Genomic DNA, 15,764 nt, shown 5'->3' on the forward strand with positions numbered 1-15,764 from the left:
TAAAAGGAGCAGGTGCAGCCAGTAAGAAAGGGGCAAAGTCAAAGTGTAGTGTCCTGAAAGTCAGTTACAGATGAATTTCCAGGAGTAGGCAGTGATCAACTGTATTAAATACTGCTAACAGGTCCAGTCAGACAGGAACTGACACCATGACCACCAAATTTTCGGCAACATGAAGATCTCTGGGGGTTTTGATATTAAGAACTTTGCTGGAGTGGTACGGGGAAGTAAAAGCTTTGTAACAGATTTCTAAAAATGAGGGTAAAGAATGAATATTTAAAACTCTACAGGAATTTGGCTACAATGGAAAATAAAGAAATGGAGCAACGGCTAGAAGGGGAAGTGGCAATAAAAAAGGCTTTTTAATGATGGGAGAAATGGTATGTTTGCTAGTAACAACAGTTGGGGATTATCTGGTAGAAAAGGAAAACCAGCAATACAGGAGACCGGGGGGACTTGCTGGAGATGTGTCCCTGAGCAGGAGAAAGAGGACAGTCTAGTCACAGGTGAAGAATCTGGCCTTACGGACATAGTGTAGAGAGACAGGTTCTGTCAAAAAATTATACCACTTTATGGAAAAATAAAGGCCTATTTATTAACTTTCAAAATTATAAATGTTTTTGTGAAGTTCTAATGATCCAGACTCAGCCCTAAAGTAGGAGTGGGGTTTGCAAACTCTTTTAAAAGAACCAAACTTCTTAGGGCACCTGGGTGGTTCGGTCAGTTGGGTGTCCGACTCTTGGTTTCAGCTCAGGTCATGCTCTCGTGGGTCCTGGGATGGGGTCAGGCTCCATGCTCAGTGGGGAGTCTGCTTAGGAGTCGCTCCCTCTGCCCCTCCCCCTACTCACTCTCGCATGCGTACGTGCATCTGTGCACACACTCTCTCTCCAGGATAAATAAATAAATCTTTAAAAAGAAATCATTTTTCCCAAATAAGTTACCACGAAAATTACAGTTTTGATAAGAAATCTCTTACCAATTTTCATAACCTTGACCAGTAACACAGGAATCTACATTGCACTGTAGAATCAGATGTATTTAGTTTCATCATTTAAAAAACCTATAATCATAGGCAAATCACACCCTCTGTGTCTGATTCCTCATTTGTAAAGCAGGGAAACTAATACCTACAACCTCATAAAATGTCCCATTTAATTCTCTCTACAACGTATGTCAAGTGTTGACTACAACACCTGATGTGTAACAGGCACTCAATAAATAGTAGATATTGTTAGTATGTTATCTAAATATGAAAGTCTACATTAAAAATTATGAAGGTAGTTGTTTAGAGAATGGTAATTGGGGGAGTGCTTCCCAAGATTTTTTATTATATAAAAAGAAAAAGACAATATATATAAGAGCATCCTAGGTAAACAGAGAAGACTGCAGGAGGGACATCAGCAGCTTAATGCCCTTCTGGCACCCTAAGGCTAAAGGTAGTGACATCTGGGGTGCAAGTAGAGAAAAATTTGTTGTTGTTGTTTTTTTTTAATTTTTCTCAACAGATTTTTTTTTTTAAAGATTTATTTATTTATTTATTTGAGATAATGACAATGGAGAGAGAGCACATGAGAGGGGGGCGGGTCAGAGGGAGAAGCAGACTCCCTGCTGAGCAGGGAGCCTGATGTGGGACTCGATCCAGGGACTCCAGGATCATGACCTGAGCTGAAGGCAGTCGCTTAACCAACTGAGCCACCCAGGTGCCCAAAATTTCTGGTATTAAATGTCATCTTACACAAGTACTTTTAGGCTTGGTCAGAGCTGCTGTATCTGTAAAAGATCAGGAATTAATAGTCATCTTCCTTTCTAAGTCTTGTCTGCAACCTTGGGTTAACGGCCATGCCCGATGACCCATCTCTCTGAGACCAGTAAAATAGACAAGCTGGAGTCATTTTTGATGTTCACTTACTGTCCATCATCAGGTCATCCCAATTCTTTCACCTACATATTATTTAAAATCAGCTTTTATTCTCTCCTTCCATTTCTCATCTTCCCTTAAACTTCGCAATACTCTCCTAACCAATCTCCCTACCTCCAGGCCCTCTTCAATTATAATCCTCCCCACATTGCAACCAGTTACAAAAAATGAATATATCATGTTACTCTTTTACTGTGAAACTTCCAAGAATTCCCCACTGACATCAGGGCCTTTTAAAATCTGACCCTGTCATGAATGTGACTACCTCCCTTACCACCCTATGAGCTACACAATAGTTAAATTTAAGTTCCTGCATAACCTGAACTCACCTCGCTTCATACTGGAACACCATATATACCTTGAAATAATTAAATATTATTAACTAAGCAGTGAACACATATGGTAATCACCTATAGGTATAAAGGATATAGCTAATAATAAAATATAGCTAACAATAAAATTTCATTTATAATTATTTGATAAGTTAATATATTGAAAGAGTTATCTGTAAAGCCATATACATTCAGAATAATTGAACTGAAAAGACAAAGTTGAATATTCTTAAGTTTTTCCATATAAGAACTGAAAAAATTATACAGATACCTAATCAGACATGAACGAAAAAAGTATAAGCACTAATGAGGACATACACTATTAAAAGGATGAATGGAGCCTCCATACACTAGTCCAGTCATCTATTCTAATGCATTATGTATACTAAACTAACCTTCATAAATAAACTTAGATTGAAGATTGAAAGGTGTTTAATATCCTCCAAGTTTATGTCATTAAGGTTTCTTCTTGAGTACTTTGGGAAGATGACAAATTCTGATCAAGATGGTTTTTATTGACATGGTGGGAAAATAAAATCACTAAAGCAATACTGCCACATTTAAAAGCGTATTTTCGATCTCCTTTTCCCCACTGCCTTGTCTTTTTCAAAAGCATAATATACCTCTAAAAACTCATTCTTCTCCTTTTTACAGTATCACTATGAGAATGGTTCTTTCTGGGTTCACAATACCTTAGGTAAAGATAGTTTTACTTTCTGGAAAAACTTATTCAGCTGAATTTATCTCCCCTTTATTATCTCATAGTGTTAATTAGGAACAACTCAGTTAGCATTTTATGTAGAAATTTAGACTGAAACAAATGACATTCAGATCCTTGATGTCTATATTGTGTCATTTAAGAAAAAACGATTCAATGCTATGGAGATCAATACTTAAGAATAATCACATATGTTGTAGTAGTGCCTTTTAATGATAAACAATTTCATAATGTCCTCAGTTGGCTTTTTTTTTTAAGTTTTATTTATTTAAGTAATCTTTACAACCAATGTGGGGCTCGAACTCATGGCCCCAACATCAAGCACTGCACACTCTCTTGACTGAGCCAGCCAGGTGCCCCTTGGTTGACTTTTACGGCATGTGCATTTTACTTATACTGTGAACAAATCAATAAAAGAAAAAATTTTAACATACTGCATACAGATAAAAGGTATCAAAAGAACTACCATTTATACATAGCTTAATAATTTATAATGTACTTTTCACATACATGATCTCATTTAGATCTTACAGACCACCTTGTGAAATAGTATTATTGGCTCATTTTATAAAAGAGGAAATCACACTTCTGGGATATTAAGTAATACATTCACTCAGCTAGTTTAGTGGCAGAGGCAGAATTTAAGTTTAGTCTTTTGATCCAAATCCCTTTCATAGTATACTCCCTGTTCAGGGAATAATGCTCTTTTTCCAAATGTGTAAGAGGGTCTGTACATTTCAGTTACAAAATATCTACTAAGCAAGAAGTTATTTATATAACAAATCTCACCACTAGAGTGAATTTCACTCATTATTTCCCACAGCTCCAAACTGGATTTTAAAGCAAATATAAAGTACAGAAGAAGACAAGAAACGTAACTCACAGATTGAGCAAAAGCATATATAACATGTTATAATCCCAACTACAGTATTTTTGATGTACCCAAATACCCAAGTTCTTTCTTTGCTTATCTGTGCCTTTTCTTAAGTCTTTATCTCTTCCCCTTCCTCTCAACCCCTTAACTTCACAAACTACTGGTATGATTACAGGGGCAGATGCCAAGATCAGATGGCATGAGTTCCATCTTTCTTTTCCACATCTAAGAGGAGAAAATAAAAGGCATTCTCTTAATATCCCCCCCAGTGTACAGAAAGCCAACCAAAGGCATAACATTTCTCTAATCTCACCATTTAATTTTCTTCTAAATATGTTAATTGAGGGAGAGGTAAGGAGACTAAGTACAAATATACAAGTGTAAATACTTCATCTGTTTAACTCATACTGTGAAATTTCAAAAGAAATAATTTATAGTTTATTTTTACTTTGTAAAAGACTAGTGAGATATAAGTTCTAAGTACAGTTAAATCTTGCCATAATGCAGAAAATGTGATTCAAAAAGTTTCAGTCATATAAAATACAGGGTTGGATTACTGTGAGGTTAATAAAATGACAAAGGTGAGCCTATGCTCACTAGCTGGCTAGGGGTCTCTGTGCAATTCAAATCCATTTGGATCTGTGCTGCAGTTTGGCACCATCTGGTGGCAACTGCCCACTCTAGTTTCAATATCCATGGGGTAATTCTGCGTCCCGGGGCTGGGTGAGGCTTCCAGGGCAGCAGCCCCAGTCCCAGGAATTTCCTGGTTAGGTGGTATCCATTTTGATGCACATATGGAGTCAGAACAACACCGGGGAAAAGGAAACCTGCTTTCAGTTTCCCTGCTTCCAGAAATGGTTCTGTCAGCTGTTTTCCCAACCCGACCTGTATCAAGCATCCTACAGAATACGGGCTAATTTGTCTAAATCTATGTTACCATGCATTTTAAAGGATTTTTTTTTTTAAAGAAAGCTAAAAAAAATCAAGAAATTCTCAAAATGATTATTATACCAAAGTTTATGTGGCTATGTAGATTGTTTGGAAGTAATTATGCATGTTATCATAGAAATAATCCCATGAATTTTAAGGTTATTAAGTCAGTCAATAAAAGCCTATAAAATCCCTAACAGAATTGAGTCACAGGACTAAAAGTACTTATTTGTAAAATAGAAATAATATCCCTTATGCCACAGTTCTATCTTATGTCCAAAACTTTCTCTTGAGATTTAGAACCTTATACAATTTTTCAATTGCCTACTACACAGAAACCTCAAATAAAGCTAAATTTATCATGTTTTCTTACTAAAGCCTTGTTTTTTCTAATTCTTAAAAACTACATCACCATCCACATTAGCTACCCAATCCAGAAACCTGATAACATACTTTACATCTTCTCATTTTTTTTCAAAAAATAAATACATTAAAAAAATAAAAATAAAATATATTGAGAAAAAAAAGATTGTCAGAGTAGAGGCACATTTAAAATATGAACATTTGTAAGTTAAAAGTAAAAACATAGGAAAAGGAATGTATAACAGGTGAATATCAACCAAAGAAAATGGCAAAGCTAATTTCAGCATAAAATAGATTTTAAAGCAAGCACATTACTAGAGATAATTCTAAACTTACATGCATCTAATATGAAGTTCAATTACAGAAAAAAAAATTTGCAAATCCAAGACCATATTGAGACTTTTAAACACATCTCTACCAGTAATTCGTATACCCAGCTAAAATAACTGAGTAAAAATACAAAGATTTGAAAGAACACTAGGGTTGTCAGTTAGCATTTGAAGTCAGTTGGTGTTAATACAGCAGGGATGGTTATTTAGTAGTAAAACTTTAACCAGAAGCCCTTTTTTATAAATGGTTACCAAAGGCTTTAGGTACCTTTATGTTTGATTATCAAGGAAGGATTCATTGATGGTTATTAGAAATGATCTCTTAAGTGAAATGGATTCAGAATACGTGGGTTGGTTGGTAGTACTGTACAGGCATCTTCTCACTTCTTAATCCAATCTAGTCACTGAATCCTCCAATCTAGGAGGTGAATCCACCTCCTAGGCAGGTTTCCAATCTGGCCCATTACTCTCCATCTCTACTGATACTAACCCAGTTTCATCATCACTTCTCATTCTGGTAACAGAAACAACCGCAAAAAGTAGTCTCTATGTCTACAGCTATATAGTCCAGTTCTCTAATCTCTCCACAACGCAGAGCAGTCTCTCTCTAAAAGAGAGAGAGCGCGCGCGTGCACACATGTGAGGGGTGTGTGTCTGTGTGTGTGTGTGTGTGTGTGTAGGGGGAGAGGAGGGGCAGAGGGAAAGAGACAGACAGAATCTCAAGCAGGCTCCACACCAAGCATTGAGCCGGACACAGGGCTCGATCTCACAACCCTGAAATCATGACCTGGTCCAAGATCAAGAGTCAGATGTTTAAACAACCGAGGCACCCAGGCACCCTTAGCAGTCTCTTTTTTATATAAAACCAAATCATATCGCACATATCCTTAAAATCTTTCAGTTGTTCCCTGCTGGTCTTACCGAGACAACGGTCCAAATGTATGATCTGGACCTCTGTTTCCCCCTTTTAACTCGTAGAACTCTGCCTTTCAGTCTACACTCTAGCCATACTGAATTATTTTCAATTTGTTCAAAAAGCTTCATATTGTCTAATCTCCAGGTTTTATCCATGCTGGACATTCATTCCCCTAATTCCCTTCCCTCCCCTAACTCAGTCTTAGTCATCACACAGGTATCAGCATGGGTATTTCTTCTGTCATGGAAGTCTTCCTTGCTTCTATATGGTCTCATCCTGTGTTTCCTGTCATCTTCTCCATTATCATCATACTTATAATTATTGTTTCTCTACTGTCTTTATGTCTATTAGACAACCAACTGTGTGAAGACAGGTCACTGCTATATCTATGGCATGTATCTGGCATCTGGTGGATCTCAATAAATATTTGCTCAGTTAGTGGATATGCTGCTTGGAGAGCTCAAATGTAAACTTTCTGAACATCAACCTTAGTGTGCATTTTGAACCTTAAGAGCAAGTAACCACAAGGTCCAGGGTCGTTCCTACCTAATACAGGGTTGGGACTAACCAAAATTCTGAAAAACATGGAAGAATTTCTTTGTCATTTTTTAATCTCTCTGTATGCATGTCTCTCTAATCTTCTAATGTCTCTGCTGTTCTAAGCATGAATTCATAAAAATGGTATACTTCAGTTATGACCGTGAAGAGCTAAATGCCAACAGCATATGAATCTTAAAATCATAAGGCTATATGAAGAATCACATAAAGCCACAAAAGAATATATATGGCATGATCCCATTTATGTGACACTAATATAATATGAAAAACTAAACTACATTTCTCAGAGGTACGTATTTATTGGTAATTTAGATAATAAAAATATAAGGAAAAGCAAGAAAGTTATTAGCACAAAAATCAAAACAGTAGTTATTTTTATGGAAGGAAGAAGTTAAGCAGGAAGCTCTCAAGGACATTTCTATGGTGCTCACACTGACTTCTTGATTTGGATGGTGGTTAAACAGGTATTTAATTTGTAATTACTTATAAATGTACATTTAAATATATACTTCTTTAATTGACTGAAGAAAATAAAGACACAAATAAATGGAAAGATATTCCATGATCATGGATTAGAAGGACTGGTGAAGTATCCATACTACCCAAAGCAATCTACAGATTCAATGCAATCCCTATAAAAATCCCCATGGCATTTTTCACAGAACTAGAACAAAACTCCTAAATTTGTACAGAACCACAAAAGTACCTGAATAACCACAGCAATCTTGAGAAAGAAGGCGGCATTGTGTTCCCTGATTTCAAATTATATTACAAAGCTAAAATAATCAAAACAGTATTGGCACTGGCATAAAAATAGACACAGATAAATGGAACAGAGTGGAAAGCCCAAAAATAAAGGAGTCTTTTCAGTAAATGTTGGGAAAACTGGACAGCCAGCTTTGCTTTTGTTGCCTGTGCTTTGGGTGTCAGATTAAAAAAAATCATTGCCAAGACTGGTGTTGAGGACCTTACTGCTGATGTTTTCTTCTAGGAGTTTTATGGTTTTAGGTCTTACATTAAAGTATTTAATTAATTAATTAATTAAATTTTTAAAGATTTTATTTATTTATTTGACAGAGAGAAACACAGCGAGAGAGGGAACACAAGCAGGGGGAGTGGGAGAAGGAGAAGCAGGCTTCCCGCGGAGCAGGGAGCCCGATGCGGGACCCAATCCCAGGACCCTGGGATCATGACCTGAGCTGAAGGCAGATGCTTAACGACTGAGCCACCCAGGCGCCCCAAGTCTTTAATTTATTTTGAGTTAATTTTTATGTATAGTGTAAGATAGTGGTCCAATTTCATTTTTTTCCATGTGGTTGTCCAGTTATTTAACTGCTCAAAAGTATTTCAGCATTATCATAAAAATCTCTCTCAATCTGTTTTATTAAAGTAACAATTTAACAACAACAACAAAAAAGTAACAATTTAACAATGATTTAAAAGTTACCTTTGCTGGTTTTCTACCCAAAGGATAATTCCGCACATGTAGTTCTTACATATTTTCCCCAGTAGAGGCCAAGGACATTGAGATTTTCCCCACAGAATCGAAGGGTGTAACTCTCAAAGTTTTTGCTACTGTACTTCTAATCGAATAACATGTTACAGTGATAACTACAGAATTAAGTCTGATTTAAAGTCTTGCTTGCTGCCAAACTTCAGAATATCATATACTTAAATCAGTACTGATAAACTAGTATGACAATTAAGTCAATTTCAAATTTTTCCCCTAAAATATAAACTTTCAAAAGTCATATGAAGTATAATGATAGTATATAAAAATAAATGCTATCGAAATAAGTAGTATTTATTTGCCCCTAATACTACTGATCACCAACTAAGGGAACCTAATATATACTAATCTAAAAGTGATTAAAATGAAGAAAAATGATCATCTCCAAGATTATCTAATATATGGGGCGCCTGGGTGGCTCAGTCATTAAGCGTCTGCCTTCGGTTCAGGTCATGATCCCAGGGTCCTGGGATCGAGCCCCACATCGGGCTCCCTGCTCCGCAGGAAGCCTGCTTCTCCCTCTCCCACTCCCCCTGCTTGTGTTCCCTCTCTCGCTGTGTTTCTCTCTGTCAAATAAATAAATAAAATCTTAAAAAAAAAAAGATTATCTAATATAATGAGGGCCACCAGATAAATGAGGTATATTTCATAGTATTATTCCAGTTTTTAAGAATTCCTTGGAGAAATCACTGGCATGTTACAGGAAGAACTACTGGTATCTCTTATTTCCTTTTATCTCTGTCCTCAATCTGAACTGCCATAAAGGCAAAAAGAAAAGTTACCAGGGTAATGAAGAGATAATGGGAATACCAGAGTGAAGACGCTTAACTTAAGGTCTGATAAACCTTGTTCTGAGCTAGTTACCAAAAATCTTAGAACTTTAATGTTCCATTATATTTTGATTTAGATTTGACAAATTTTCTTTAATGAATTGAAAAAGAGATTGTCATAGAAATAGTTTAATTTCAATAAAATATAAGTTTCAAGCAAAGAGAAACAAATTTCCTACTTTTACCTACAAATTTCTTTTAATACCTGTTTTCCCGTTCATACATTTCCCGAGAGGCACTTCGAAGTTGATCAATTTCTTGATTAGTTTTCAATCTGATTTGTTCCAATTCATCATGTAGCTTATTTTCATATTCTGTTTTATAACGATCTCTGCAAGGAGTCAAAAGTAACATCCATGAATTTTGCTTTTGTAAAAGAAACATTTTTGCCCTTCATGTAAGATTTATTATCTTATGTTGAATATGTTCTATATTCAATGTTATTTGAAAAGCACAGCTGTTGGATATATTGCCCAAAAGGCTTAATTACTATATAAAAGGTTAATTCATGTTGAATAACCATTAATCTTCAAAAATATTTTACTAGTTTTTAATGCATATGACCAGAGACTTGAAAACTGATGCACATGGAATGCCCTTCATTTAAAAATAATCTGGTGTGATACATGTTGAGATACAAATAAAATTAAAAACAAAACCAAAATAACTCTAATCAACTCCTTATAAATCCTCTCCTTCTAAGCACAACAACCATAACCACTGTAATCTCTTACCAAAGTCACAAAACATTACCTAGGCCATTAGCAGGAGCAAAAACTGATGTATTATACCATAGGCTAGGGAATAAGTTATGAATGTGTGAAGTGTTGAAGAATAAAATTTTAAATTTGTTTTAGTTTTTGATGTGCTGATAAAAATAAAAATCTCAAGGATTATAAGGGGTATTGGCATAAAGGAACTCTAATAGCTTATACATCTAGTTGAAGAGAGAAGACAGGATTGAAATGCAGGAGTCTGATTCCAGAGCTCCTATGCAGTGCTGTCTCCTCTCTTTTCTTACGTTTTACATACAGTCAGGAAAAGGTCAGCTTAGCTAGGCTCTGCACGGTTAGATTTTTTTCAAAAAGATACTTCTACAGAGATACTTACGTACTTTCTTTCAAAAAACACTTATACAGAGATCTTAGTTGTAGGGAATTAAAAAGTTTATGTCATAAGAAAACACAGTAGTTATAGCATATATACATTGACCTAAAAGAAATAGGCTTTACATTATTGGGAAAAAACCCCACTATGTCTTAAGAAAAAACCAACTAGAATAAGAATATATTACAAGGAAACAAAATGAACTATTTTCTTAATACAGTCCTATTTATCTTAAAAAAAAAAATCATTGTTCTTCCCTCAGAGAAGCTGGTGTTTATTTATATCTGTTTATGTGAAAAATAATGTAAATCTTGCCTCGATGTTACATATTTTTCATACATCTCTTCTCTAGCCTTTTTGGTTTCTTCAAGTTGAACCTGAAGTCTTTCAAGGCGATCTTCTTCATGGGCACAGCGAACACTAAGCTCCATGTTTTGGCGATTGAGATAGTCTTTATCTTTTTGCAGTAAAGTAACAGTCTGCTGTAAGGTGGTTACCTACATAGGTGCAGAGAGAGACAGTGTCCAAAGCAACTTCCTCTTACTTTTCAAGGTTTACTTTATTTTCTTTCACTTGGGCTTTGAAACATAAAAAGGGCTAATTCTTACTTTGCAATTTTCCATCCAAACAGAGCTACCAAAGTCCCTTTTTCTGTTAACTACATCAGAAAGGAAAACTGTCCCTCCCACAATTCTGCCCTAGGCTATGTCCACAATCACTGTAGATAAAATACACGTGACTCTATAAGCTTACCTCTTTCGATAATTCACTTCTTTCTTTAGCTTGAGTTATGTGAGAGGCTTCAAGTATTTCATGTTTTCTCCTTAACTCAATTATTTCCTGTTCAAGGGCATCACGTTCACTATAAAATTAAAATACATTTGTTTATTTTTACTAAAATAAAATTCAAATACATATGTATATTTTATATCCCATTTTATTTTTTCTTATATCTCATTTTACAATGAACATTTAAAATGCACTGACTATGTTTCAGGAAGCTGGACAGAGATACCAGCAGTTGGGCTTTAGTGTCATTCTAAGAACAATAAAGTATCTGCTTTTCAAATTTAGGAGACTATTCAAGACTGCTCAGATATATAAATATAAATTTATTATCTTTAAAAAGTCAGTATGTATACTACACTGGCCAGTAAAATACTTAATAAAACCTACTAAGGTACACTCTGGTATCTTTTCACTAATCATCATCAATCTTATCTTGAAGCCAAACTTTTAAAGAATTTATATATGGCTCTAGGCTTTCAGTTCAGTTAGCGGCAAAAAGCCCTTAACTCATCACTCAGATTGCATAGCAGATACACAAGGAGGCATTCTTGTGACTATTTCATTCACAAATTGTTTTTGATTACCCAGAGAGTCTAATTTCCATTTGCAGATAAGCTCTTAACCCAAAACAGTGAAACCAAGAATTGGAACAAACCTACACCAGCTATCTTAAAAAAGTGAGCAGAGAAACAGACTTACCAACTCTAAATTTATCCTGTCCAGTCAGAATCAGTTTCTTTGTACTTTATGTCATCTACCTACCTGGTGTTTCCATGCTGATGGCTGTTAAGAATTGTTTTTCTTTTAGTTAGATTTTCAATAATTGTTTAGAAAAATATTTTTCTCCTGGTTAACAAAGTTATGTTTATTGAAGAAAAGTGAGCAAAGCACAAATTATAAAATAACAATCACCCATAAACCCACTAACTAAAGATGACTGACAGTACCAGTATCTCGGTACATATTACTTTTAAGTGTTTTGTGTGTTTACACGCATATGTTCATATTCTCACATGGTAATGATCATACTCTGCTATGATTTTTAAAGCATGATATAGCAAAACATCCATGATCTTGCTATCCACAGCTGACAAGAGTTAACACTGGTATATATTTGCATTAAAGTTTTGTTTTGCTTTCTTAAAAAGATAAGACACTACCGGTAAAGTTGCCTACATTTTCCTCACTGTTCCTATATCATCCCCTAGATATAATGACAAATTTAGTGTTTCCATATTGTTTTTTAAAAATACTTTACTCAAGTGTTAACATTTTGTCATATTTACTTTGTAATATTTAATAAATAATACTTTGTCATATTTATTCTCTCTGTTGTTGATACAGATGAATGAATATATATACACATACACATACATAACGTGCAATTTTCCCCTTAACTATTTAAGAGATATATGCAGACAATAAGTCCCTTTATCCCTAAATAATTTGGTGTGAATTTTCTAAGATTAAAGATATTCTCTTATATAACCACAGTATTATGAGCCCTAATACAGTATCTAATAAATAATCCATTTTCCAATTTTGTCAATTGTCCCAATTGGCATTTTTCCTGCCTGGTTTAGGATCCAATGTATTATCATCCATTGCATTTGGATGTCATGTATCTTTAGTCTTCTTTAACTCTGAGTAGTTCCTTAGTCAACGTTGTAAAAGACATAGAAAGTCTATCTGTAGGGAGGAAAAAAAGGCTATTTGTAGAGCACTGGCCAATTGTTTTAGGGAATGTCACTCAATTTTCATTTGTCTGATGTTTCCCTATAATTGGATTTCAGGTTAAGCATTTGGGGCAGAGATACTACACAAGTGACAATGTGTCCTCAGTACGTCACATAAAGAGTACATAAAGTCTCAGTATGTCACTATCTCCCATGATTGGTGAAAATAACCCTGGTGACCTGATTAAGGTGGTATCTGCCAAAAAACTCAAATACAAAAGTTCTGTTTTGCCCTCTGCAATTAATAAGTAATCATGGGAGACATACTTTGAGATTGTATAAATATGTTGTTCTCTAATATCTTTTTACTCAATGGTTTTAGCTTCCATCAATAATTCTTAATCAAATAATATTACAAGGTTACAAGAGGATAACTAATATGCACGTATATTTATTGGTTGGCATTCTACTGTAAAAATCCCCTTCTATTATTAGCATGCACTCAGGGTTCTTATTCTAGTCAACAGATTATAACTCCTTTTGATACTCAAGTTGTACCATATCCGGACAGCTGAAGCCCCTTCAACTAGCTACTACGGCACTGAACTGGAATTGGAGGTATCAGTGCGATCTTACCCGGTGTGTTAAGCCATCTTCCCTATTCCCTCTCCGTTACCTCTCTTCACTGAAAGAGCCTAGAAATGATGACCAGTGTAGCAATGGCCGGCATCCAAATATTAATTTCTAAATAGTATTCCCCATTAAAAGGAACCAGGACTCATTAAAGAAGGGGCTAAGGCAATGAAATTAGAAAATAAACCTGAGAAAATTATGTTATGCCAGAAAGTAATGAACTGCTTAAAAAAAAAAAAAGATGGACACATCTTTTTAAAACAAAAAATTTAAAAAAGATGGACAAGCTTTTTAAAATATGTGTCTAATTTATCCATATAGATACAATCAGATCTAATTTAATGATTTTAACTACCACATTGAATTATACTGTAGAAATAAATTATAACTGATTTCCCATTCTGCTGTTGAAAGCATCTGAAATCTTCCTAATAATGATACAATTAACATCCATGTACCTATTTCCTTATGCACATTTATAAGAATTTATCAGGGACGTAAAAGTGATCTTTCCCCCCAGTTTATCATATATATTTGTAAACAGAACATCTCTTTAATTTATTTATTCTATTGAGTGCGCCAAACAGTTTGGTTTGAGCCCCTCTTGCTTGTTTTTCTGTTCTGTATCTAGCACATAAAGATGTTTATCATGTTTTTGATTAGGGCTCTGTTTTTCCTTCCTAGGTTTTTATTATAGAAAATAAAACATATATATAAATAGAGATGATATAATGAACCCCTTGCTCTCATCACCCAGCCTGAATAATTACCAACTCATGACTCATCTTGGTTCATTTATCCTTCATTCATGGCCATGCTGATTATTCTGATGATTAGGCTTTTTAGTTTTCCCTTTTCACGTTTTAGCTATTACTGCTACAGATTTATAGTGGTAGAGAGGACATCAAAACACCAACTCAAAATATTATCTTACCATCACAGTCTACTTACTTTTGAACTGATTCTTTTGAAACCCAGCTTATTTAAGAGCCACGGATTTCAAGCTCCAATAATTAACATACTTTGACATTAATACATACATAATAACATATACTGCACGTCAGTCATGCTGGGAGTTGGAGTACCAATCTGCTCCTTGAAATTTACTTATGTTGTTATATAATTTTTAAAGTGTCCATTCATTTAATAAATATTCATTAAGTGACTAGTATATTTCAAGAATTATTTTAGGTGCAGGTAGAAACAGCAGTGAACAATTAGAATAATGTCTCTATAAATACTTTCATAAATATTCCTTTATTTGATCTTCTTTATTTTTATAGTACATTTATTGGTATTAGCACCCTCTCATGGATACAAATTTTGGCTTAGAATAGTAAGAGATGTACCTAGGGACATATAGCTAAGTAGTGGCTCAACGTACAAACAACAGAAAAGTATACTCCAATAAAAGGAAAATTGTTTCCAATAGCTACTTAGTAGCACTGAGAAACATTCTCAGAAAGTATTATTTTTTGAAAGTGTGTATGCCCTTTGTCAGAAAGGAATAGCTAAAAAAACCTTCAGATAATACAAGGATTTACGTTGATTCCATAAAACAAAAATAATCATCAAGTGAGATTTAAAAAATATTTACACTCACGGGACTTTACTGGGTCTCTATCTTCTAAGATACTACATTTTAAAAGACAGCAGCAACTTCCAAATAAAATAAAAGCCGATATAAAAATACAATCTAACCCAACAAACTGCCAAAACTACATGCTTTTTGTACAATGCAGAATAAGGTATATGTCAAGAGAATGAAAAGACAAGCCATAGACTGGGAGAAAATACTTTCCAAAGACATATCTGATAAGGACTGTTATCCAAAATATACAAAGAATCTTAGAACTCAACAGTAAGAAAACAAATAACCCAATTAAAAAATGGGCCAAAGATCTTAACAGACACCTCACCAAAGAAGATATACAGATTGCAAATAAGCACATGAAAAGATGTTCCACATCATGTCATCAGAAAAATGCAAATTAAAACAACAGTGAGATACCCCCACACCCTTATTGGAATGGCCAAAATCCAGAATGCCAAATACTAGCAAAGACATGGAACAACAGGAATTCTCAATCATTGCTCATGGAAATACAAATTGGTACAGGCACTTTGGGACAGAAAGTTTGGTGGTTTCCTACAAAACCAAAAATAATCTTACCATACAATTGTGCTCCTTGGTATTTACCCAAAGGAGTTAAAAACTTATGTCCATACAAAAATCTGCACATGGATGTTTACAGCAGCCTTACACAGAATTACCAAAACTTGA

The 15,764-nt window shown here is 34.7% G+C and overlaps 1 protein-coding gene across 8 annotated transcripts in view; it reads right to left on the reverse strand.

Annotated features, from left to right (window-relative positions):
- The window catches only part of PIBF1 (progesterone immunomodulatory binding factor 1), a 231,456-nt gene that overhangs the window by 170,761 nt on the left and 44,931 nt on the right, over nt 1-15,764 (reverse strand). For all 8 annotated transcript variants that reach the window (XR_003519163.1, XR_003519164.1, XR_003519162.1 and 5 more), the window contains exons 7-9: nt 11,136-11,244; nt 10,698-10,879; nt 9,481-9,606 (exon numbers count right to left, since the gene is read on the reverse strand). Coding sequence is in view for 5 of the 8 variants with exons in the window: in XM_027589896.2 (XP_027445697.1) it covers nt 9,481-9,606; nt 10,698-10,879; nt 11,136-11,244 (417 nt within the window). In the remaining 3 variants the exon portion in view is untranslated. The remainder of the gene's footprint in view (nt 1-9,480; nt 9,607-10,697; nt 10,880-11,135; nt 11,245-15,764) is intronic.

The sequence above is a fragment of the Zalophus californianus genome, chromosome 3, assembly GCF_009762305.2.
Source record: "Zalophus californianus isolate mZalCal1 chromosome 3, mZalCal1.pri.v2, whole genome shotgun sequence".
Lineage (NCBI taxonomy): Eukaryota > Metazoa > Chordata > Mammalia > Carnivora > Otariidae > Zalophus > Zalophus californianus.